Raw genomic sequence first — 24,446 nt, 5'->3', positions numbered from 1 at the left:
CACGCACGCACTCCTATGGGCAATTTAGAGACACCAATCAACCTAAGCTGCACGTCTTTGGTCAGTGGGAGGAAGCCGGAGCACCCGGAGAGAACCCACGCAAGCACGGGGAGAACATGCAAACTCCACACAGAAAGGTCCCAGGTGGGGCCCGAACCCGGAACCTTCCCGCTGTGAGGCAACGGCGCCAACCACTGTGCCACCGTGCTGTTAATGAGTGGAGTAGAGGTGGACTTTTTCAAGGCACAGTAACAGGTCATTGAGAGCCAGAATTCTTGCTGTTTCTCAGGTGTTCAAATACTTATGTTCAGCAGTGCAAGACAAATAAATTCTTTAAAAATCATACAATGTGATTTTCTGAATTTTTTTTTTTCTGTCTCTCAGAGTGGGAATGTACCTACAATGTGAATTTCAGACCCCTCCATGATTTCTAAGTAGGAGAACTTGCAAAATCGCAGGGTGTTCAAATACTTCTGTTCCTCACTGTATTTCTGATTCTGTAGTTGACTGGAATCTGTTTAGATGTTGTTTCTTTGATGTCCAACCTTGCATATTAGGCTTTGGAAACATCTCCCCAAAGACTGAAGGAGGGCAGCTCTTCTGTATTTTCTATGCCCTGGTGGGAATCCCAATGTTTGGTATCCTGCTTGCTGGAGTTGGAGACCATCTGGGTACTGGGCTGAGGAAAGCCATTGCCAAGATTGAGACGCTCTTAGAGGTCAGATCCTTAAACAGAACTTTACCAATCTTCTTTATCTGCACTGTTATCTGTCTCATCCCACTGTGTTGTTTGGCCCTGCTGACAGAAATGGCGCGTTAGCCCCACTATTGTGCGAGTGATCTCAGCGGTCCTGTCCATCCTGCTGGGGTGCCTGCTCTTTGTTGCAGTGCCTATTCTAGTGTTCCAAGAGGTGGAGGGGTGGACTCTTTTGGAGTCAGCCTACTTTGTAGTTATCACCCTGACAACAGTGGGGTTTGGAGACTATGTTGCAGGTATACAACAGACAAGCACCACATGTTTTAACAGAGTGGAATGCAGGGAACTTTATCATTAAGCAAGGAAGGCAAATGCCTGGGGCTCTAAAAAGAGGGCCAAAATTACTGTAATTGTGATGTTAAAATATGATATTATGTAGATATTAAACCAATGAATTACACTATATTCCCATTTTAACACACTGTATATTTATGTACACTAGAATAACTTGCTCTCAAAGCCCTTTTGTTTCACTGTTTGTGGGTGCTGCAAATGTACCCAAACCTACTTGGACACTACAGCACTGTTGTTCAGACCTGTAGATGCAACACACTGTTCTTCACAACATCAAACACTGAAACAAAGCCATCATAATGGCCACTTCAACAAAGCAAAGCATTAATTGCAAAACTCTGTAATGTAACCCATCTAACCATTAGCAATACAGTGTTTCTAACAGTTTCCCAGCAGCATTGACTTGATGCCTGATACATGAATAGGCCACAAAGATAATTATTAAAATACAGTAAAGGCATTCAAGACAAGATTCAGAGAGGAGGTGAGAAAGTGCACCCACATGCTGTAGAAGAGATTCTCAGATCCTTTATTCAAATAAAAGTAGGCGAGCAGTACTAGGAGATACTATAAAAATATTCTGCTTCAAGTCCTATATCAAAGGTTTTACTGAGGTAAAGGAGGCCCACAAGAGTACTATCAGTATAATGTACTAAAAGTATCAAAAACTGCCTTCTCCTCAAAGTGGTACAAGACTAATATAATACTATTTTTATGAATAAATCCACATGTAAGCAACATTTTAGTGTTGGAAGTGTATTTTAACTACTTTATATGCTACTGTGTTATTTACAGTTATTTAACTGAATTTAATATGTGAGTTAATAAATGTTACTGGGGACATTTACCTGTTTTTTCAATGCAGCTGAACATAGCTTCCATTATTTTGTGCTTGCTTTTGCATATTTTTTGGGTTGAATTTATTGATCCGTAGATGAGTTGCTGATAAGACTTAATTAGACATCCATAAATATACATGTCATTTGTAATGCATTAAGTTCACTTAGTACAGACAATTTTCACTTATCTCATAAATTATTCAGGATGATTTTCTTGTAAGAGATGAATTATTGATTATAGTATGTTCTGTCTTAAGTGGTTATTTACGCCATAAAAAAAGGATGAATGGATATATGAATGTGTTTCCTTAACTGCTTTGTGTCTTCTCAAAGGGGATTCTGGGTTTGCAGGCAGCGACCACTGGTACAAGCCTTTGGTGTGGTTCTGGATTTTATTGGGTCTTGCCTACTTTGCGTCTATCCTGACAATGATTGGTAACTGGCTTCGGGTTCTTTCTAAGAAAACCAGAGCTGAGGTACGTGTTCTTTTCTCCTGTCTATTTTGTTATGTCTTATCTCTGCTACTTCCTGTCCATCTTCTCTGGTTTTGTCCTCTTCCCATAGATGGAAGAACTGCGAGCCCATGCCACTGACTGGACACAGAACATCCAGAATATGTCAGTAGATTTTCGCATTTCAGGAAAAATAGATGACCCCTTCAAACGGAGTCGACGAAAGCGCCGCCATGGTTCTCGCAGCCATGGTCACGGTGTGTTGGCTGAAGGGACCGCTGAGGGGAAAGAACAGCAGCATGATAGTCAAACAGATTCCGGATCTTCCTTTTCTTCCTCTTCCTCTAACGAATCAGGGTCTGGATCAGAAACAGACTCTCAGGGCACTCAGACAGAGCAAGTGCCTGAAACAAAGACTGAAGAACTTGCAAAGGAGCAGACTCTTCCAGATCCCTACTTGTCTCAGCCTCTGGATTACTTTGGGGAGAACCTTGCATTTATTGATGAGTCTTCAGATGCTCAGAGTGGCAATCTACATTTAGATCCTATGCTGGATCCAACACGACCTGACGCTGCACGCTCTCGTCCACCAAGAAGGAGACGCCACAGAAAGCATGTTCCACAGGGAAGCCCCAAAAGCAGCATCTCCAACCCTAATAAGAAGGAGCCCAATGGAACCCCAAACCAGATCCAGATCTGACACTGAAGCTTTAAGATTTAAGCTGGTTACAAAACTCTGCTGCTAGCCCAAATATCCACATAAGAGATATGAAATGTGTTGAAAATTTGGCAGAGGAGTTTTCACTATAGCAGATTATTTGTATATATGGTCTTATACTTGTATAGCGCCTTTCTATGCTTTACAGCACACTCAAAGCACTTTCACACTATTTGGCCATTCACCCATTTGCACTCCCAAACACACACACATTCACACACCAGTGGGAGCAACTCGGGGTACAGTGGCTTGCTCAAGGACACGTCGACAGGACAAGCCAGGAATCGAACCGCTAATCCCCCGGTTAGGAAACGACCCGCTCTACCTCCTGAGCCACAGCCGCCCGTACTGCTTACTTAGAGACACTTAAGATGAAAAGGTGCTGTGAAAGCCTTAGCCACTTGTGATCTGCATTAATGCTCTTAGCATGTGAGTGTGTATACCTCACTCAAAGATGATGAAGTGATTTTTATGCCAATGGTCCCATTACTTTCTGAAGAATTGTTGCTCTCTGCTGGGACAAGACAGAACTGCACTACTGCCTTCTCAACATGAGGACCTCCTGCCAACAATTAAATGGTACTACACAGGCCCTTACACATTTTTGGTATGTTAAAAAAAAAAGCTGTGTGAAACCACAATATCTGCATTTTGATGGTCAATCTCTGTCTTACAAACATGTTTAGCATAAAGATGCTATTCTAGCCCATAAGCTTCAATGGGAAACTTAACAATAGCTGTTGAACAAACATTATTTTTATCTTTACATTGGTGTCCTGTTGCAATAAAAATGACACCCTCCACATTCTTATATCAAGAGTCAGAATTAATAAACACTTGGCCTCTGAAAGACTGTACCTGAGTGCTATGAAAGTCACTTTTGGCTTTTCCCGTTTGGGGGTCGCCACAGCAAATCATCACACTGATGACTCGCATGTTGACATTTGGCATGTGTGTTTTACGCCGGATGCCCTTCCAGATACAACCCTGATTCGAACCGAGGCCGCAGCAGCAAGAGCGCTGCGCCTTAACCACTAGCCTACTATATGTTTTGAAATTTGGTTGCAGAGCTCAGAGTGCACCAGTGGCGCCAAGGTTAAGACAATGACCATGACCCAAAGCTTCTCTGGCTTGCCTCCAGCCAGGGACTCTGTTTGCATGCAGTGTTGTAGTACTCAAGTCCAGGACTCGGACTCAAGGCCACTTCAAGTCCAGATTTTCAGGACTTGTGACTCGACTTGGACTTGAGTACTATTGACTGGGATTGCATTCAGACTCAGAAGCTGGAGGCTCAGACTCTGACTTGTTTTTTACAGTGATCTCTGTACTTGTAATCACAATACTAATGTTGGCATGCTAACTTCTTTACAGTGACAATGCTAATGCTGATGTTTTACAGGTATAATGTTTATTGTATTTGCTAGTGTGTTAGTTGTATTTAAAATGCAATTTAGCATTTCTCAAAGTTGTGTCAGTGCACTGAATAAAAGGCCTTATATGTGCGCACAGAGGGAGGAATGTGTCCTAGTTCCAGTGTGAGGATGAAAACAGTCATGTGGCTTTAATGTTTACAATAGACCTGTTAAGGATGGTGGAGACAAGTGTGCTGCAGGGCTCAACTAATATAGCGTACATTCTGTTTCATGGCTGCACTGTAAGAATGGCCTTCAAGTTGTCAGTATGGTCATTTTAGCATGTACTACAGCTGCTCAGTTGATCCATGATATTTGTGATACTCAATTAAAAAATATGTTCATGGTTTAGTCTGAAAATTACTCCAAGGAAAAACATAGTGCAGCAGCAAATTGTGGCTATCTGAAAACTTGAAATTACACATTTATAATTATTCCAATCCTCTACATAAATCAATTCAAATTCTTTTCTCTTTGAAGACAACCAGCAGATGGCACACATAGACACAGTCCTCCTGACAATATGCCAAGCTTAACTCTATGGTACAGTTCAATTTTAAAAATTTAATACACTTGAACCATTTGAAATTAGACAAATTGCAGGCTGCTTTTTGTGGCAAGTAAGCAACAGCATTCTGGCATTGCCATCAGGACGTCAGTAGGCAGTGATGATGTGCAGTGGCAGTGACCTTTTACTGGAGGACATACAGTTGCTGTAACGTCGTCTGCACCGCTATGCTGCCACTGGAGGGCAGCAGAGAGTGCTGATGTAAACTACCCTTCTGACCTGGCGTTAAAGGGAAAATCCAGCCTAAAATTTAAAAATGTTAATCCAGTAATTTTGTATCCCATGAGAAGTCATTTCTTCAGCTGAAAGGTGAGACACAGACTGCAGTGATCATGTTGTTTAGAGAAAAGTGCAGAAGCTCTGTCATAGACCACCATGTAGTTTAAATCCTTAAATCCACTACTATAGTAGTGTGTGTATACATATATATATACAGGCAATGGGGGGGTGGGGGGTTCAGTGTCTTGCTCAAGGACACTTTGACATGTGAACTGCAGGCACCAAGATTCAAACCTTCAGCCTTCTGGTTAAGAGACGACTGCTCTACCCACTGCACCACTGTCGCCTATAATATAATATAACTACTATAGGATAATATAACTGCTGTTCATGGTGTTCATAATATAGGTGGAGCCTGTTCTCTCTCAGTTGTTTTACCAATGATTCACTGCATGAACTGTCCTTTTTTGTGCAGGGACAACAGCTTCTTAGTATTTATGTAGCCTATCACACCTGTCTGAGGTCACGACCTGCTGTAAGGAGCAACCTTTGGACCTCAGCTGGCATTCACGGTGTTTCTGCTTTCCCCTCTGTTCACAGTCTAAACAGGCAGCATCGACAACTGCACACGTCTTCAACAGCTCTACTTATGACAGCATAATGCCATAAATCTCAAAACATAAAGTGCTTCTATCAAATCCAATTTTCCGCTTTTCTGTATGAATCTAATAGGCTATAGCATGACCGGTGTCGCCTCTAACGGGATGATAATGCAGACACTGCACCAGTATGATGCAGCCCTGCAGAAGTGCAGTGTGTGCAGCATAGACTGAGTGACCTTGTTTCAAGGTCGCAGTGACACTGCCGTCAGTTTTTCCTCTCACGCGCGCCTCACGGAAATCCTGTCCCGAGCCCCGAGCTCGCTGCATATGGCCAGATAAAGACGTAAACACGCCGTTGTCCTGCTCTTCTGACACAGTGAACGAAGTGCAGGTGAAGCTTTAGCGCTTATTTTTTATACAAACTAGACTAACTAATAATTAGTGCTAGATAATGGTAGGTGAATATTACGTTTTTTAAATCAGTGGGCATAACTGTCATCTCTTCTGTGACAACTTCTCTCCTTTGTGCCAGCTGTTACCAGGTATGTTGGAGAGCACAGCCTATTTCGAGAATCAGCAGGTTAGATACGGAGAGAAAAATCATTTAATTGTGATGATCGGTACGGTAAACACAAAAGGCACAAAGCATCTCTGAGACACATTTGATGATTGCCCTTTTGATAAACTTTATTAGGCCCACAGTTGATTGTTTTTCCTATTGAAATCCCTTTATTATTTCCCTTTCACCTGCCATTGCAGTGATCTCCCGATTTCCTGTCTGTGTAGCCTAGTGAGCCAGGTCAGTGGCACAAGACGGAAAGCATGACTATATTTTCCACAGTGTGCTGTAAACGGGATGATTCTTTCTGCAGCAATCCCCTAAAGCTTTTGATATAACTTAAATTAAAATATCTTCATGATTTTTAATTTTGTGGTATTTCGAGAAAAAAAATGCCACAACAAAACTATAAGTAGGCTGAATATACAATAAAGCCAAGAAAAAACATTTAAATGTATAAAATACAATTAGGCCTAGCAAGTCCATCTGGGAATTTTATAATTTTCTGTGGAAGATGGTTTGCTGCTGCAAGAACATTAAGAACAGTTTGTCAAGTTGCAACAAACAGACCGCGGGCTTGTTTGTAGCAAACAGATCTAGAGACGAGCTGCAGATAAATTAGAAGACCTAGACTGCATGTAGATTACCGTGGGCTGGGTCATGTTTTTTCACGATTTGGAGCCCATTATTATAATGCTGATGACGCTTTTGGAGGGTGCACACGGACGTAATGCAGACACAGCGGACGCAAATTTGGCAGAGGGAGGAGAAAAGACACGGGATAGAGACCACGTCACTGAGCTGCGTCAAGTCAACGAGAGGAAGCTAGGACGAAGCCGGAAGTTATGTCGTTTTCGTTTGTTAAAATAAAACCGTAATTTCTGTTTATGTAAGAAATACCAGCAGTAATTTGATTCTGGGGAGTATGTGTTATATTCAAGCAGCAGAGGGTGATTCTCTCATATTAGACCCGATTTCACTTTGGGACATTGTGTGGTTTGAGAAAAGTTAAAATGTAATGTGAGTCGACATAGTTTTATTGTGAAACGTTTATCTTACCGGACATGTAGTTTTTCTTGACTTTTATATTCAACTGCAACCTCAGTTGTATGAGCCGAAGACAAGAAATTATAACACCGGGCTGGGGAACCGAATAGGCTGGTGAGGCGGAGTATCACCGGTTGTTGTTATGACCTTATTACACGGTGAGGTGGGGATGCGATGTGAGACGCGCTGCGAGGCTTTGTCTGTGCCGTTAAGCCCACTGTGAACTTGCCGGCCGCAACTTGACAGACTTCAGAGAAAAAAAAGAAACCACCCTGCGATGTTTTGACATTTCCCAGTAAGTACAGTCTTACACTGCAGATATATTTTGGGTTTAGGCTGTTAACAATCTTTTTTTGCGGAGATGTCAGCTGTCTTAACGGGAGCCTAATGTGCACGCACGAGTTTCCTGGCAGAGCTAAGTTCGCGTGGTCATGCTATTTGGGGTAAGGGCACGAGCCACTGAATAAATATCTAGTACATTGTGTAATAATTTGCAGTAAAAGCGTCCTGTCCAGTTTACACCGCACTCATGTACTACCCCTGTCTACTCGTAAATAAACGCTGTTACACTCTGTGCCACTCTGCAATATTAACTCGCTGGTAACCTCTCTCCAAAATGACAACAATAAATAGGACATTTGGTCAGTGAGTACTTAAGAATGCAGGATCATGGTGGAGAATAAGATTATTCTTCTGTTTTAACACACCGTACTGTGGTAGTCACCGAGCCTGCTGGACTATGATTGAGATCACTGATCTTAAAGCATAATCCACTAAGGCAATTAACCTTTCACCGGTCCGAGATCAGAAGGCAGCAAGGTCACCCCTGGGTGCTGTTCTCCCTGTGTCCAGAGCAGTGCGTTTCAAACCCTCAAACTGACTTTTATACAGTGTGATGCACTATCAGTGACAGAGACCGCTGGTACCCCCTTAACAACAGGAAAGCTTTAAAACCACTTCAGATTAGTTATAACGTTTCATTTATGGGTGAAAGTGTGATCACAGATAACATTTTGAACAAGGACTTATTACAGTCACTAGTTTGTCTGCTGTGATGTTAATAAAATGTAAATCTTCACCTTATAAATCTGGTTTGAATATCCTTTTGCAAAATAAAGTTGTCAGTTCCGATCACTCCCAAAGAATATGATTAAACATCACTTGGTTTCCACATATTACATTCTTGCTGCTCAAGATTAAAGTTGCTTAGAAAAACTGAGATCCCTTCTTGCTTCAGTTTGGCATTTAATGTGGTCTAATGTTTATGAAAAAAAAAGCAGAGTCGTACTGATATAACTATAAAGAGTTACTAAAAGTCTTTCTCGTAATGTTTTTATTAAAACTAGTCTCTTTAATTATTTACAAAGAGTTATCGTCAAACTTAAGCTTATGACTTTGTACAAATGAAACACAAGGTGTTGGCTTTATGCTGTCTGTCCTTCATGCATTCCTGTGGCTATGACCTTTGGATTGTGTCATGCAGTGCAAGGGGGAGGGTACTCGAGAAGCATACAGAAATCTGGATAGATACAGTAGGTTATATACAGTATTTTAGGAAGAAAATGTCAGTTTACAAGTATCCACATCTTACCACAGAGGAAATAAAACTACTGCTTACTATAAAGTTTTCTCAGGCACAAATGAAGTTTGGCTCTGCTATTACTATGAGCTTTTCAGTAGTTTAATATGAACAGCTACTTGTCAGACAGTGGTCATTATGAGACCAGACAGTGGATGCAATGCGTCTATGGGGATTTGACCATTCAAATCACAAACTTAACATGAAAAACAAGTCTTGACTTTGCTTGAATCCTTTGCTTACTTTGCAGGTCTTCTGATAACTGCAGGGTTCAACCCAAAACAATAGCACTTCATTAAGCTACCAGAGGGAGTGAGGGCTATATAGACTTCAAACTCCAGTTCACCAAACAGGTAATCTGTTCTCACATCACCATTTATTCCAGTGAAATATTATGCTATGCTTCAACAATGTTTGTTGCTTGTATTCTGTGGCAAGGTGCCTCTCCTGCCCCACAGGTCATTCTTGTAGGACTATAGAGTGTCAATGCCTTCATTAGAAAATACTTACTTACAGATGAGGAAAGTGGAAAGGGAAATGCATCAAAAACAAGAGAGAACAATTTTGAAGGTGTTACAAGCCAAATGAGTGGCCACTCATAGATTATAATAGGTACAATTCTGTTGCAGTAAAGTGATTCACAAGACATGTTCCTGTTTGAGAATTGCAGGTCCAAACGGCAGCAACAACACTGAAGTATCTGTTGGTCTGTTGTTCTGAAGTTACTGTGCACTGACACATTGGAAGCTTGAAATGGTTGCCAATTGAGGAAAAAGTACTCAGGTTCTTAACTGTAGTACACTACCACCACCACTACTAATAATAATAATAATAATATAAAATAGCAGCAATACCACAGTTTAAAAATATTCTGTTACAAATCCTGCATTCAAAAATGTCACTCAAGTAAAAGTACAAAAATATTATCATCAAAATGTACTTAAAGTACCAAAAATAAATTCTCTCATTATGCAGAATGGCACATTTCACCATAATTCATGCATCAAAAATTATAGGCTGTGATCTTTCATCTGTGACTGAAATCTAGACCACCAAGCTTCAGAAGAAGACTCATAGGATTCTCAAAGATGAATCTCATTCAGCTCACACTTTTTTTAACTTCATTTCTTCCAAAAAAAGGCTGAGAGCTTTCAGAACCAAAACAACCAGGTTCAGAAACAGAACTTTTCCAGAAGCTGTTCATCTCTTTCATCCTCAAATTATTATTATTACTAATTTGACTTCCTTATTAGTTATGGGAACAGATTTTTGTTTTATTATAGGTGTATGCAGGTGGATGTGTGTAAGAATGGATGCATGGGTGTAACTTATTGGTAGTTTTCTTTTATGCCTTAAATGTTTGACACTTTGTATTTTTGGTCGTCTATGCTGTCATTTAAATGTTTTAAATGTGGCTCACTAAAGTCAATTCCATGAATTGAAGTGAAATGAATTGAGTTGAATTGTGTACATCGCTTTAATGTTGCAGATGGTAAAGGTGGAGCTAATGTTAACTACCTTATAAGCTTATACTCTGAAGTACTGCTGGGTAGCTTGTGAATTTCCCCACTGAGGAACAATAAAGTCTTATGATTAAACTGTATTTTGTTTTATTCATCTGATACTGATAAGTAACTTAAGTTGTCAGATACATGTAGTGCAGTAAAAAGTACCATATGTCGAAGTATGAAGTAGCAGAAAAAGAAAATATTCAAAATCCAGATACCATACAACTGTACTTAGGTACAGTATTACAGTAAATGTACTTAGTCACCTTGCCAAAATGAATGAATGAATGAATTAAAGAGGGACAGTCGATGGACGAGAGAGAGGATCACTCTTAGTACGCCCTTGTACAAATCAGTGTGAGAATGTTGTTTTTTTTGGATGCTGTATTGAGACAGGTGATAAATAAAAGCTTTCTGTAATAATGTGAATTAAAATTAGATTAAAATGTGTGTCTAAATCAATGTAAAGCCAATTTTCCTAAATTGGAGTGTCCTAATTTGAATAATTAAATGAATCACCATTTAATTGTGAGTCAAAATTGTATATCTTCATTAGGACTCTGTTGTATTATGTCAGGCATGTATGTCTGAGACTGTGGATTCATGGCTAGTACACTGATAATAAGTTCCCAGTCTGCTTATAAACCTGTATGAAGTTCACTGTTAGGATTGAACATATTTTCCAATATTAACAATGACCTATTGTGAGTATTTTTTCTGGACTACACGTTCCCAAGTGTGTGCTTCAGGGTGCTCCTGGCTTGCTCTATCCATCCTTTATTATTTTCCAGCTGTTAGGGAAAAGCGATAGTAGCTCGGCCCATCTCTACACACAACACCAGAGCCAACACGAGCTAGCAGTCGCTGGCAGCCTGGAAACTGGTTTTCTGTCATACCTGTGCCATGTTCTTGTCACGCCGTGGGGAGACTTAGGTGCTGTGCTGGTCAAGGTTATCGGGTAAGATGCAGCCCAGCCCGGGTTAGACTGACAAAGAAACTTGAGCTCTAGGAGGAGAGAGCTGGTCAGTCAGGATTAATGCTAGCTGCTGCTAGCCAAGGGTAGCTATCCTATAGTTATCATGTGTTCGTTGTCGTCGAAGCTAATGCTAACGCTACTTCAAACATGATGGCACATTAGTTTACAGTACACATGACACGTTTCTATGGTGAGATGAATAGAAAATACTGCAAATTATCCAACCTCAGCTGGTTTTACGCTAAAGTTTAATCTGCTTTAGTCGAACGAAAAAGTGGCCATAGAAGTTAGCCACGATCTTTTGCTTTTTAACATTTTTATTTGGTGAAAGTTCCGCACTTGTCAACGCAGATGTCGAATTGGCCGGCAGGGATACTTGCTGGTCTTAAAGTCTGAGCTAACTGAATATTGTTGTTGTTTATCTGGCGTCTTGTACTAGTCCTGATGTACTGGCTCAGTCGTTCACTGAGCTTGTAAACTCAGTCCAAGTCAGCTAACCTTTAAACAGGCTAAGGTTACTGTGACCCCTCTGTTTCTTGCCAAACAGTGCTACAATCAAGTGCACAGAGGGACAAACGCCAAAGAAAGTATACTGTAGGACTGGACTATCTACTGCAGCAGTAAATATGATTAAGGCATATTTGGTTTGCAATGAGTGATGGCTGGAGAAGTTAATATTATGCTCCTCCTTGCTGGGTGTCTTTAACCCAGGATGCCCACAAAATAGTCTTTACCATACTTGTCTGTATTACATGTTGTATTGTGTATTTGTTCTCAGTTTATACTGAACAGCTTTGATCATCATCAAGTTAAAAGTTGTGGTCTTTTTAAAAGGATGTGTATGTAAAAAAAAAAAACATGTTTCATTTCAGTCATGTCCTATAAATGCACTTTATGATGTTAAGGTTGCCCGGCTGTCAAGCTGTCAGCAGAGACCTGTTCATCATAGACATGTATAAATAAATCTGCTGGCTGACACAGACAAACAGCCCACAGCACAAGTCAGGACTGAGTGCTTATTGATTATATACCATAAACTCAGATTGTTGACCAGTAGGTTTGTAGTCAGAGTGATATTTCTGTGTTTACAGATTGCATGCCAGTGTTTTTAGCTACCTTCAGCTAGCTGTGATGAATTCTGCCATATATATATACAGTATGTAGTACCAGAAGAAACTCGCAGAAATTAAACATCTATTTTACAGGACTGTGTCCTGGAATAAAACTAATTATTTGGCCATATTGCTTCATTAATCCCTCCAAACATTGCAACTGAAGTAAATACCATAGTAAAAGTCTTGTATTGACTATACAAAACATCCATATGTTTATTTAATTATGGTGGTCACCCACACTAGTATGTACAAAACATACATGCATGTAACGTTGCCACTGTGGGCAGGGTGAGGGATCAGAGCACTGAACTGACCATAAGCAAAGTATTTTCAGTACTGCAGAACATACAGGCTGCAACTGAATGGTCAGCCCAGCTGATACAGATGACTGCTAATTGCTTTGGCCTGCCAGTATGTATGCCTGAGAAAATTACAAATCTGTTTCAGGTCAACCTGTCGCTCCATTTTTTTCCCTCACTCGTGAACAAGACCCTGAGATACTTAAACTCCTCCACTTGAGGGAGCAATCCACCTTTTTCCAACGGAGAACCATGGCCTCAGATTTGGAGGTGCAAATTCCCCGCCGCTTCACACTCAGCTGCAAACCCCTCCAGTGCACACTGTAGGTCTTGAACTGATGAAGCCAACAGAACCACATCATCTGCAAAGAGTACCAGTCTGTTGTGGTGAAGAAGGAGCTGAGTCGTAAGACGAAGCTCTCAATTTACCGGTCAATCTACGTTCCTACCCTCACCTATGGCCATGAACTTTGGATCATGACTGAAAGAATGAGATCACGGATACAAGCGGCAGAAATGAGTTTCTTCTGGAAAGTGGCTGGGCACACCCTTAGGGATAGGGTGCGGAGCTCAGCCACCTGTGAGGAGCTCAAAATAGAGCCGCTGCTCCTCCGCTGCTCCTCCACGTCGAGCGGTAACAGTTTAGGTGGCTTGGGCGCCTGTTTAGGATGCCCTCCTGGACACCTTCCTGGGGAGGTATTCCAGGCATGTCCCTCCAGGAGAAGGCCTTGGGGCAGACCCAGGACATGTTGGAGAGACTATGTCTCCCAGCTGGCCTGGGAATGCCTTGGGGTTCCTCCTGAGGAACTAGAGGGGGTGTGTTGGGAGAGGGAAGTCTGGGAGGTCCTGTTCAGGCTCCTGCCCCCACGACCCGGTCCCGGATGAAGATGGATGGATGTTTCAGGTCTTAACTGGATTGAGACGATTCAGGCTGCAGAGATCCACAGTCATTCAGCTAAGGCTCTGCATAAATGCATCCCATGATGAGTTGATGTCTAGACACAAGCGTGGCACAGACAGCTATTACTTTTCACCCATTTTTCTGTGCCCTGAAGTGAAGAAAATCAGTTTAACAACAGCTACGTTTTGATCATCATTCTAAGAAACACCAAAGAACAAAGTCAGCTTCAGACAGTATAATGAAACCTTTAGCTTTTCTGTATTCTGACTGGGTCTCCTTATAGAGCTGTAATAACAGGAGTGGTATAAATAAATTACCCTGATTCAGGCAGGGAAGTGTACTGGTCACTTTGATTGTACTGTACAAATATTCACCAATCCTGCTTGTTCTGTTACTTCAATGCAAGAAAGCGCCTGTGTCAGAGAGTTCTTATTTAACTATTATATTTCAATCAGTGCAATGTATGACTGACATCAAGGTGTAAGTCATTTGGCTCTAGTGACTTAGACCTACTAAGTTACTGGAAGTTGAATCGCAGTTTCAAAGTATGAAACAAAATTACTCACAGTGCCCCAATAAATATTTTGCCATATATCCTTCCATTTACACTATATGCATTAATACCATTCCCTATATGGTTGCATGTCTTCATGTATTTTAATGTTTTCACATTACTCTTTACTAGGTTTATATTTTCATGGTGGAACTTGACACTCACATTCAAATTTAAATATATTTATAACTGGCTAATGTGTTTGTCATAAGGAGTTTTATTCCTCCCCAAGTATACTTTTGGATGGCACTGAATGAATTCCTGTGAATTACAGAGCCTTTCTGTATTATACTGTTTGGTAGTTTGATCCCTTTGCCCTGGTCTCTGCCTCACCACAGTGTTATCTCACATACAGTGCCTTGCGAAAGTATTCGGCCCCCTTGAACTTTGTGACCTTTTGCCACATTTCAGGCTTCAAACATAAAGATATAAAACTGTAATTTTTTGTGAAGAATCAACAACAAGTGATACACAATCATGAAGTGGAACGAAATTTATTGGATATGTCAAACTTTTTTAACAAATAAAAAACTGAAAAATTGGGCGTGCAAAATTATTCAGCCCCTTTACTTTCAGTGCAGCAAACTCTCTCCAGAAGTTCAGTGAGGATCTCTGAATGATCCAATGTTGACCTAAATGACTAATGATGATAAATAGAATCCACCTGTGTGTAATCAAGTCTCCGTATAAATGCACCTGCACTGTGATAGTCTCAGAGGTCTGTTTAAAGCGCAGAGAGCATCATGAAGAACAAGGAACACACCAGGCAGGTCCGAGATACTGTTGTGGAGAAGTTTAAAGCCGGATTTGGATACAAAAAGATTTCCCAAGCTTTAAACATCCCAAGGAGCACTGTGCAAGCGATAATATTGAAATGGAAGGAGTATCAGACCACTGCAAATCTACCAAGACCTGGCCGTCCCTCTAAACTTTCAGCTCATACAAGGAGAAGACTGATCAGAGATGCAGCCAAGAGGCCCATGATCACTCTGGATGAACTGCAGAGATCTACAGCTGAGGTGGGAGACTCTGTCCATAGGACAACAATCAGTCGTATACTGCACAAATCTGGCCTTTATGGAAGAGTGGCAAGAAGAAAGCCATTTCTTAAAGATATCCATAAAAAGTGTCGTTTAAAGTTTGCCACAAGCCACCTGGGAGACGCACCAAACATGTGGAAGAAGGTGCTCTGGTCAGATGAAACCAAAATCGAACTTTTTGGCAACAATGCAAAATGTTATGTTTGGCGTAAAAGCAACACAGCTCATCACCTTGAACACACCATCCCCACTGTCAAACATGGTGGTGGCAGCATCCTGGTTTGGGCCTGCTTTTCTTCAGCAGGGGCAGGGAAGATGGTTAAAATTGATGGGAAGATGGATGGAGCCAAATACAGGACCATTCTGGAAGGAAACCTGATGGAGTCTGCAACAGACCTGAGACTGGGACGGAGATTTGTCTTCCAACAAGACAATGATCCAAAACATAAAGCCAAATCTACAATGGAATGGTTCACAAATAAACATATCCAGGTGTTAGAATGGCCAAGTCAAAGTCCAGACCTGAATCCAATCGAGAATCTGTGGAAAGAACTGAAAACTGCTGTTCACAAACGCTCTCTATCCAACCTCACTGAGCTCGAGCTGTTTTGCAAGGCGGAATGGGCAAAAATTTCAGTCTCTTGATGTGCAAAACTGATAGAGACATACCCCAAGTGACTTACAGCTGTAATCGCAGCAAAAGGTGGCGCTACAAAGTATTAACTTAAGGGGGCTGAATAATTTTGCACGCCCAATTTTTCAGTGTTTTATTTGTTAAAAACGTTTGAAATATCCAATAAATTTCGTTCCACTTCATGATTGTGTCCCACTTGTTGTTGATTCTTCACAAAAAATTACAGTTTTATATCTTTATGTTTGAAGCCTGAAATGTGGCAAAAGGTCGCAAAGTTCAAGGGGGCCGAATACTTTCGCAAGGCACTGTATCTGCTGGGAGTCTCTTGGACTTGATAGTTTGTTTTTTGTCCTGACAAACTTTGTCCACTTCAACTTGTGGGACCTTATACACATGCAAGGATGTACATCTTTCAAAATTTGTGCAAATTAATTGAAACAAACCCTGAGAACAACAAAAATCTGTTTTTCTCAATTTTCTTTATATGAACAATATTCTAACACATCAGTACATGATATGACCTCCTCGACTCTTGAGAAGCATCTGGATGCGATTTAGCACTGAATCCACCAATTTTGAACGGTCTAGGATGATTTTGGGGTCCTTGTGCCAAACTTGAATTAGGGCCTGAATCATCTTCTCCATGGTTGTGCAGTCCATCCCACGGAGTTGTTGCTTACAAATAGACCACAAATTTTCAATTGGGTTTAGATCGGGAGAGTTTCCAGGCCAGTCCAGTGTGTTAATTTGATTCTCCTCAAAAAAATTCTTCACCTGTTTGGATGTGTGACACGGGGCCAAATCTTGTTGAAAAACACCGGATCCATCAGGAAATAACTTTATCAGTTCTGGAGCAACTTTTCTTCGGAGAATTTCAATGTATTGTGGTGAACGCATCATGCCTTCAACTGGATGCAAGCTACCAATGCCATAATAGCTGAAGCAACCCCAAAACATCTTTTTTTGTGGGTGTTTTACCCTCTGGTCGATGTGGGCATTGGAGAGTTTTTCATTTGGTGACCTCTGAACATGCTGACTTCTCTGTCCCTGGACAAAAAATGTCTTTCATTACTAAAAAAGGACTTTTCTCCAGTCTTCTTTAGTCCAGTTCTTGTATTTCAATGCCCATTTATAACGTTTCACTTTCATAGCTTTGGTCAGGAGTTGTTTTTTCACTGGCCTGTAGGCCCTTAAAGCATGATCACTATTTATATAAACTGTACAGACGATATAGTATAGGCTATGTTTTACATCAGCTACCGATTATTGCATCAGAGAATTATGAAATATCTCCTTGGGAAAAAGGAACAAAAAAATTGGAGTCCAGAGCAAAGTGCATGCATACTTTTAGAAATGAGAGATGTCAGTTTTTGATTTTTTTAAAATAAATTTGTAAAATTGTCTAAAAATGTTTTCACTTTGTCACAATAGGCTATTGGGTTTACATTGATTAGTTAATAGTGAGAAGGTGCCCCCCCGATGACCCTGTAGACGTCACTCCTACACAGAACTTGTATTGGTGTTGGTGATAATACAGTTACTGAGTCACCGGGGCTGTTTGTATTGTATTTTCTTTTGTTTGACAATCTTGGTGGAATATTGCCAGTGGAGGGGACCCGAGTCTCAGAGGTAACTGCCATTACAAGCCATTTTGGACCAGCCACTGCTTAATCTGCTGTGTGTTAAGCCACATAGCTGCTCTTTCCTTGGGTGATGATCGGGTTCAGGGATGCTTTGTGTTTAGGGTGGATTATGTCTGGAAAATGATGTTGCTTATTGTGGGGCTCTGAAGATTTATGACAGTGTGGCCTGACATCCCCCCCCCCCCTTTGGGGCTAAATAATGGGTAAACATCATTTAACTGAGTTTCCATATGAATGCTCTCGCACTCTTTGGCGCATTTAATGCCGACTGATGGGGGAAGAAGACAATTATTAATTTAAGGCAATAAAGCATGCAAAAAGTGAAGGGGTCTGAATATTTTATGCAGCCACTGGGTACGAACCGTAATTTTGGCTCCATGAGTCTTCTGTGTGTTTGAATTTGGAATAGAGCTGCGAAGATTAGTTGATTTACAGAAAAATAATTTAAAAATTATTATTATTTTGATAACTGATTAATCATTTAAGTAATTTTTCAAGCAAAAGTAGTGAAACAATGCCAAATTCTCTCTGATATCCCAGCCTCTCAAATGAGATGATTTCCAGCTTTTCTTTATATCATTATAAACTAAATACAGCCGTCCCTGGTAGGCTAGTGGTTAAGGCGCAGCGATTTCACCGCTGTGGCCCGGGTTCGAATCAGGGTTGCGTCAGGAAGGGCATCCGGCGTAAAAAACAGGTGCCAAATGTTAACATGCGAGTCGTCAGTGTGACGATTCGCTGTGGCGACCCCTAAACGGGAAAAGCCGAAAGTGACATTCAGACTAAATATCTTTGCATATTTGGACTTGTGAATTGGATTTTTTTGATGATTGATTGATTGATTGATTGAGAAAAGTTATAATGAAAGTTTTAATTGCAGCCCTAATTTGAAATCATAAACATTTCTTTATAAGCATTATTAATGTGATTGTTTTTTAAATTCTTTTTGACCTGTGGTAGGTGGCAATCATTTCTGTAATTACATTTAGAGCTACAGCCTTTGGCAGCAAAGCTGTTTGCTGCAGCTGTCACTGTCTCACATAAGATATGTGTCTAAATAGGGGAGAGTGGGCACTGTTAAGGAGCATAGCTTCATCCAGTCACCTTGGCTGCTATAATGTCAAGAAATGTCACAGACAAAGACTTCGCACTGTGGGGATGATTCAAGGACTGTATGGTTATTTTAGGCATGAAAGGTTCTGGTTTTGTGAGTCCAAGGTGATGATGGCTTTAAAAGCCTAGACGAGGAGGAAATGGCACAAACAACACAGGGACCAAGTTCCGCTAAAGAACAGGAGAAAGAACAAGCAGGCCTATTGTGGGGTTTGCTTGCTGATTATATAAAATTGGAGTGTTTCTCACAGTCCCTGTTTCCAACAGGGACTCTTGGTTAGTCACTGCTGGTAGTAGAGTGTGGGTTCGTTGGGTTTTACCGGAGGTTAGACGCAGGTCGAAATCTGCGGGTACATTTGTTTACTTCTGGCCTCACTTCAGGTCTTATATTACAGTTTAGATGTTTTTTTCCTGTAACCATTTGGCTCTTTTGTTGCCTGTTTCCTTCTGATTCCTGTTTACCCTCAAACCAACCCACATGGACAAACTATAGGTGTGCAAACAGTAATTGTTGGTGTAAAAACTTGACACCCCCTGGGGTTTGCTGGGGCACTGCTAAGGGCACCACTGACACTTTTCCATCATCGCTTTTAGTTGAAGATGCTAAAGGATACAGTTGAATTGTATAGATTGTGATTATGAAAATGACGAGATAATTGCTTTGTTTTAAAATTTCTAATTAAAAGATTTATTCAACTCTTAAAGGAGAGTTAACAGTGTGAAGGTATTAGATTACATGTTCTATTTGTCTGTTGAAACATTTATATTGTGCATCTGTATCATGACACGAGTGAGCAAATAATTGGTTAGATTTTGGTCATTTTTAGCTGTTGTAGTTTCAGAGACAACGATGTGAGGTAAAGGATGTATACCTTTATTGACCTGACCTTTCTTTGTCTTTGCTTTTTCCCCTGTAGACATCATGTCTTCCAGGGAGCATCGGTCAGATGTCTACATAAAAGCAGAACCGTGCAGTCCAGAGGGGGGTGGGGGAGGTCGGACCAGCCCCGGCGGGGCCTCTTCAGACTCCTCTCAGAGCGGAGGTGGAGGAACCAGAGGAGATGGCGCTAAACGTTACTCTCCGCCACTCTACACACCAGCCTTGCATTGCCACTTTAAAGACGAGGGTGGTGATGGGGCAGAGGAGAGCTCCACTGGAAATGGAGCGGGGCGCTGCAAGTACGCCCTAAGCACACTACCCAAGAGGCTCTGTTTAGTATGTGGGGATGTGGCTTCAGGCTACCATTATGGCGTGGCATCATGTGAGGCCTGCAAGGCATTCTTCAAGAGAACCATCCAAGGTGTGTGTTATGGTGACGTTTAAGTGTTTACATAGCAGAACAACCAGTTTACAGTAAATGTTCCCATTTGACACCTTCTGTAATGTAACAACTTGATGGGATTTGATTTTGGAGTGATTCATTTTTGAGAAGCAAAACAGGACTTTGTTCAAAAATAAGAATTAAATTTGTCAAATCTGAGAATACAGTGTTAAGTAATGATTACAGATGTATTTTTCCTTTATATTGTCATACTCAATAGGAAGTATCTCATTTGAAAAGTGTTTACTTTTGTCAGTGACCTCTGTGAACTCATAACATATCTTCTCTGTATTTTAAGACAGGATGTTTGTTACATGTGCATGAGGGCCGGTATAGCTGGAGTTTAGGGAATAAAAATAAACAAAGGCTCATAAATTGATTTGGTCTGTCACTGACCAATTAAAATACACCTTCATCGTCGCTTGAGGGGTTTACAGACTCCAAAGTGGGGAAGATGTCTGAGAAATGCTGCAGTGACTTAGGACCCACATCATGTCCCAATGGTGTTATTCTTTAACATGCTTCAGTACATTATCACTACAACTATCCCATCTGGTTTTTACTGGTCTGTTAAACAAAATCCTTGAACAATGAACTGTATGTATGTTATATGTTGGGAAACTTAATAAGTATGTTAGCTTGTGTGGTTTTGCTCTGGGCAGACTGTATGTTAAGAAACTGAGGGAGGGGGTTTTCATTCATATCAAATGTTCATATTTGTATTTCTTAATCATCTTCTTAACTCTAAATTGTAATTTTTCTGTTTTCCCTTTAAGGTAACATTGAATACAGTTGTCCAGCATCAAACGAGTGCGAGATCACCAAACGGCGCAGAAAGGCTTGCCAGGCATGTCGCTTCACCAAGTGCCTCAAAGTAGGCATGCTGAAAGAGGGTGAGTGTTTATGGTGTGCAGAACCTGTGTGGCTGGTCCTTTACTGTATATCTTAAGGGTCATTGTTCTGATCTTTAAATATGATATGTTTACTCTTAAATCATAATTACTTTGTTTCACAATGTAGGAGTTCGTCTTGACAGGGTCCGGGGTGGAAGACAAAAATACAAAAGGCGCCCAGAAGTGGAGAATGCCACGTACCAGAGTGCTCCTCTACCACTGACAAAGGAGAATGAAAAAGGTGGGATTTTTATTCTTATTCAATAGGGGAGCCCAGTGTGATACTTTTATCAACAATAAAACTGTGTAATCGACATAAAAGTGGCTCAATTACACATCACGTTTTTATTTTTGGTTTGTTTATTTAACTGTTCAGTGGCAACTCTCAGGCAAAGGTAAAAGACTCTAGGGGCCACATGCTATGTAGCAGCTCTGTAAAGGTGCCGTCAACTCACACATTGACTACATTTGTCATTGGGCTCTGCAGTGTGGCATTCAATCAGTGAGGTCATCAATTTTGTGAAATAACAGGTGTGAATCAGGTGGCCCCTATTTAAGGATGAAGCCAGCACTTGTTGAACATGCATTTGAAAGCCTGAGGAAAATGGGTCGTTCAAGACATTGTTCAGAAGAACAGCGTACTTTGATTAAAAAGTTGATTGGAGAGGGGAAAACCTATAAAGAGGTGCAAAAAATTATAGGCTGTTCAGCTAAAATGATCTCCAATGCCTTAAAATGGAGAGCAAAACCAGAGAGACGTGGAAGAAAACGGAAGACAACCATCAAAATGGATCGAAGAATAACCAGAATGGCAAAGGCCCAGCCAATGATCAGCTCCAGGATGATCAAAGACAGTCTGGAGTTACCTGTAAGTACTGTGACAGTTAGAAGACGTCTGTGTGAAGCTAATCTATTTTCAAGAATCCCCCGCAAAGTCCCTCTGTTAAAAAAAAGGCACGTGCAGAAGAGGTTACAATTTGCCAAAGAACACATCAACTGGCCTAAAGAGAAATGGAGGAACATTTTGTGGACTGATGAGAGTAAAATTGTTCTTTTTGGGTCCAAGGGCCACAGACAGTTTGTGAGATGACCCCCAAACTCTGAATTCAAGCCACAGTACACAGTGAAGACAGTGAAGCATGGTGGTGCAAGCATCATGATATGGGCATGTTTCTCCTACTATGGTGTTGGGCCTATTTATCGCATACCAGGGATCATGGATCAGTTTGCATATGTCAAAATACTTGAAGAGGTCATGTTGCCTTATGCTGAAGAGGACATGCCCTTGAAATGGTTGTTTCAACAAGACAATGACCCCAAACACACTAGTAAACGAGCAAAGTCTTGGTTCCAAACCAACAAAATTAATGTTATGGAGTGGCCAGCCCAATCCCCGGACCTTAATCCAATCGAGAACTTGTGGGGTGATATCAAAAATGCTGTTTCTGAAGCAAAACCAAGAAATGTAAATGAATTGTGGAATGTTGTTAAAGAATCATGGAGTGTAATAACAGCTGAAAGGTGCCACAAGTTGGTTGACTCCATGCCACACAGATGTGAAGCAGTTATAACAAACTGTGGTCATACAACTAAATATTAGTTTAGTGATTCACAGGATTGCTAAATCCTAGAAACAAAAACGTTTGTACAACATAGTTTTGTGTTTGTACAGTCAACGGCAGACACTGCTATTTTTTTGAACACACCCCTTTCAACTAATTGCCCAATTGCACAGCCTTAAGAGCGTGCATATCATGAATGCTGGGTCTTGTTTGCTTTCTGAGAATCTACTGCACCTACTGGTAACTTGTTTGCCATGTAGCAATAAAAAATATACTAAAAACCTGGATTATTCTGGTTAGTCACATTGTACTGCTATTATTTTGAACAATACTGTATGTCCAAGAAGGCAGTATTTATTTATTTACTGTAAGAGGCGTCTTGCTGCTACAGCACATCATGGGCTGTTGATCATTATTTGCTGGCAATCTACATGCATCTGCCAACAACAGCTGTGTTTGGTCAATTAAAGACAAAATAGTTACAGATACATTTTAACTTTATGTGGTCAGCAAGTGTGTTGATAAAAACAAAGTACATGTGTTCAAAGTTTATCCTATTTTTATTTCCCCACACTTGAAGTGCACAGGATGCTCCTCCAAAAATGCAACATATGCTAGATAGGTACAACCTGAGGTGCCCAGAGCATGAAGAAGCACACAGAATGGTTCAAACCCGCTGGAAATGATTAGAAAGCAGCACCCTCTGTTGGCAAAAAATGGTACCCTTCAGACAGCAATAAAGTGACAATATTATTGACAATAAAAAGTGACATATTGTAACTGTGCCAATTTGCACAAGTTTCAATGACATAATTTAGAACTTTGATGAGCAGGTTTAAAGCAAAACTCTCATTTGCAAAAATATCTGTCCATTAATAACATGTCAGTTGGAAGGTCCCACGCCTGTATTTGAAGCAGGGATGTGAACGCTTGTATATAGGACAGTATAAAGTATAGTTAAACCCAGTGCAGATCAATGTGTTGTATAAATCTAAATTTAATGTATTAATTTAAACAATGAGAGAGGTGATATTTTGGGTATAGATTCATCCATGTACTGTATGTACATTGCAGTATTTATATGTGCATCATATAATCCATTGTTTGGTGTCTTATTTTGTGACATAGGTTCCTCAAACATCATTGTGTCCCACCTCCTAGTGGCAGAGCCAGAGAAGTTATTTGCCATGCCCGACCCTCTGCAGCCTGACACAGCCCAGCGGACACTCACCACCCTTTGTGACCTTGCTGACCGTGAGCTGGTTGTGATCATCGGCTGGGCCAAACACATTCCAGGTAAGGATTCAGACAACATAAAGGAGGAGAAGAGAGGTGACGATAGCATGGCATCAGTGGAACAATGCAGTGATCCAGTCTCACTGACCAGGAAGAAACTTGCTGTGTCAGGTTTCACTCAAGTTCGGACTGGATTTATTTTTGCCGAACTGGACAGCTGACTATGAGAGATGCACAGTGTGAGCTGATTCGGGTGGTTGAACAGGATACTATATTCAGTAATTAATAAAAATTCATTAACAAAATTAATTGGTAAAACCAAAATGTGTGGTAGAAACGCCACAGTCAAAATGAATTAAAGTCATTTGTGTGTGTGGTGTGTTAGGAGAGTAGATGCTGAACATTTGATGACAGTTTAGGTTAGGTTAGGTTATTTTATTTATACCCGTAGGTAAATTTGTCTTGCAGTCAGATCAAATGACATCCTTGACACATTCACAAAATACAAGAATAGAATACAACAACACATAACATAAACCTGGCGCCTACACCGAATGTAATAAAAGTACTCAGGGCTCCACCAATCAAGACATAAAAGAAAGAAA

General features: G+C 40.8%; 2 protein-coding genes across 3 annotated transcripts in view; both read left to right on the top strand.

Annotated features, from left to right (window-relative positions):
- Window positions 1-3,201, top strand: part of kcnk4b (potassium channel, subfamily K, member 4b) — a 14,847-nt gene extending 11,646 nt beyond the window's left edge. Inside the window, exons 5-8 of the mRNA XM_020600536.1 lie at window positions 558-718; window positions 807-993; window positions 2,224-2,366; window positions 2,455-3,201. Coding sequence (XP_020456192.1) covers window positions 558-718; window positions 807-993; window positions 2,224-2,366; window positions 2,455-3,042 — 1,079 coding nt within the window. The 3' untranslated portion in view covers window positions 3,043-3,201. The remainder of the gene's footprint in view (window positions 1-557; window positions 719-806; window positions 994-2,223; window positions 2,367-2,454) is intronic.
- A 4,096-nt stretch (window positions 3,202-7,297) lies between these two features.
- esrra (estrogen-related receptor alpha) overlaps window positions 7,298-24,446 on the top strand; it is a 21,495-nt gene continuing 4,346 nt past the window's right edge. Inside the window, exons 1-6 of one of the 2 annotated variants that reach the window (XM_020600513.1) lie at window positions 7,298-7,762; window positions 9,297-9,399; window positions 19,746-20,129; window positions 20,927-21,043; window positions 21,171-21,284; window positions 23,734-23,901. In XM_020600513.1, coding sequence (XP_020456169.1) covers window positions 19,751-20,129; window positions 20,927-21,043; window positions 21,171-21,284; window positions 23,734-23,901 — 778 coding nt within the window. In that variant the 5' untranslated portion in view covers window positions 7,298-7,762; window positions 9,297-9,399; window positions 19,746-19,750. Of the gene's footprint in view, window positions 7,763-9,296; window positions 9,400-11,363; window positions 11,513-19,745; window positions 20,130-20,926; window positions 21,044-21,170; window positions 21,285-23,733; window positions 23,902-24,446 lie in introns of those variants that run through there. The other variant, XM_020600514.1, reaches the window with a different exon arrangement.

This window comes from Monopterus albus, unplaced genomic scaffold (assembly GCF_001952655.1).
Source record: "Monopterus albus unplaced genomic scaffold, M_albus_1.0 scaffold47.1, whole genome shotgun sequence".
Lineage (NCBI taxonomy): Eukaryota > Metazoa > Chordata > Actinopteri > Synbranchiformes > Synbranchidae > Monopterus > Monopterus albus.
Note: the sequence above shows the minus strand (reverse complement) of the source record. Positions and strands in the feature narration are given on the sequence as shown.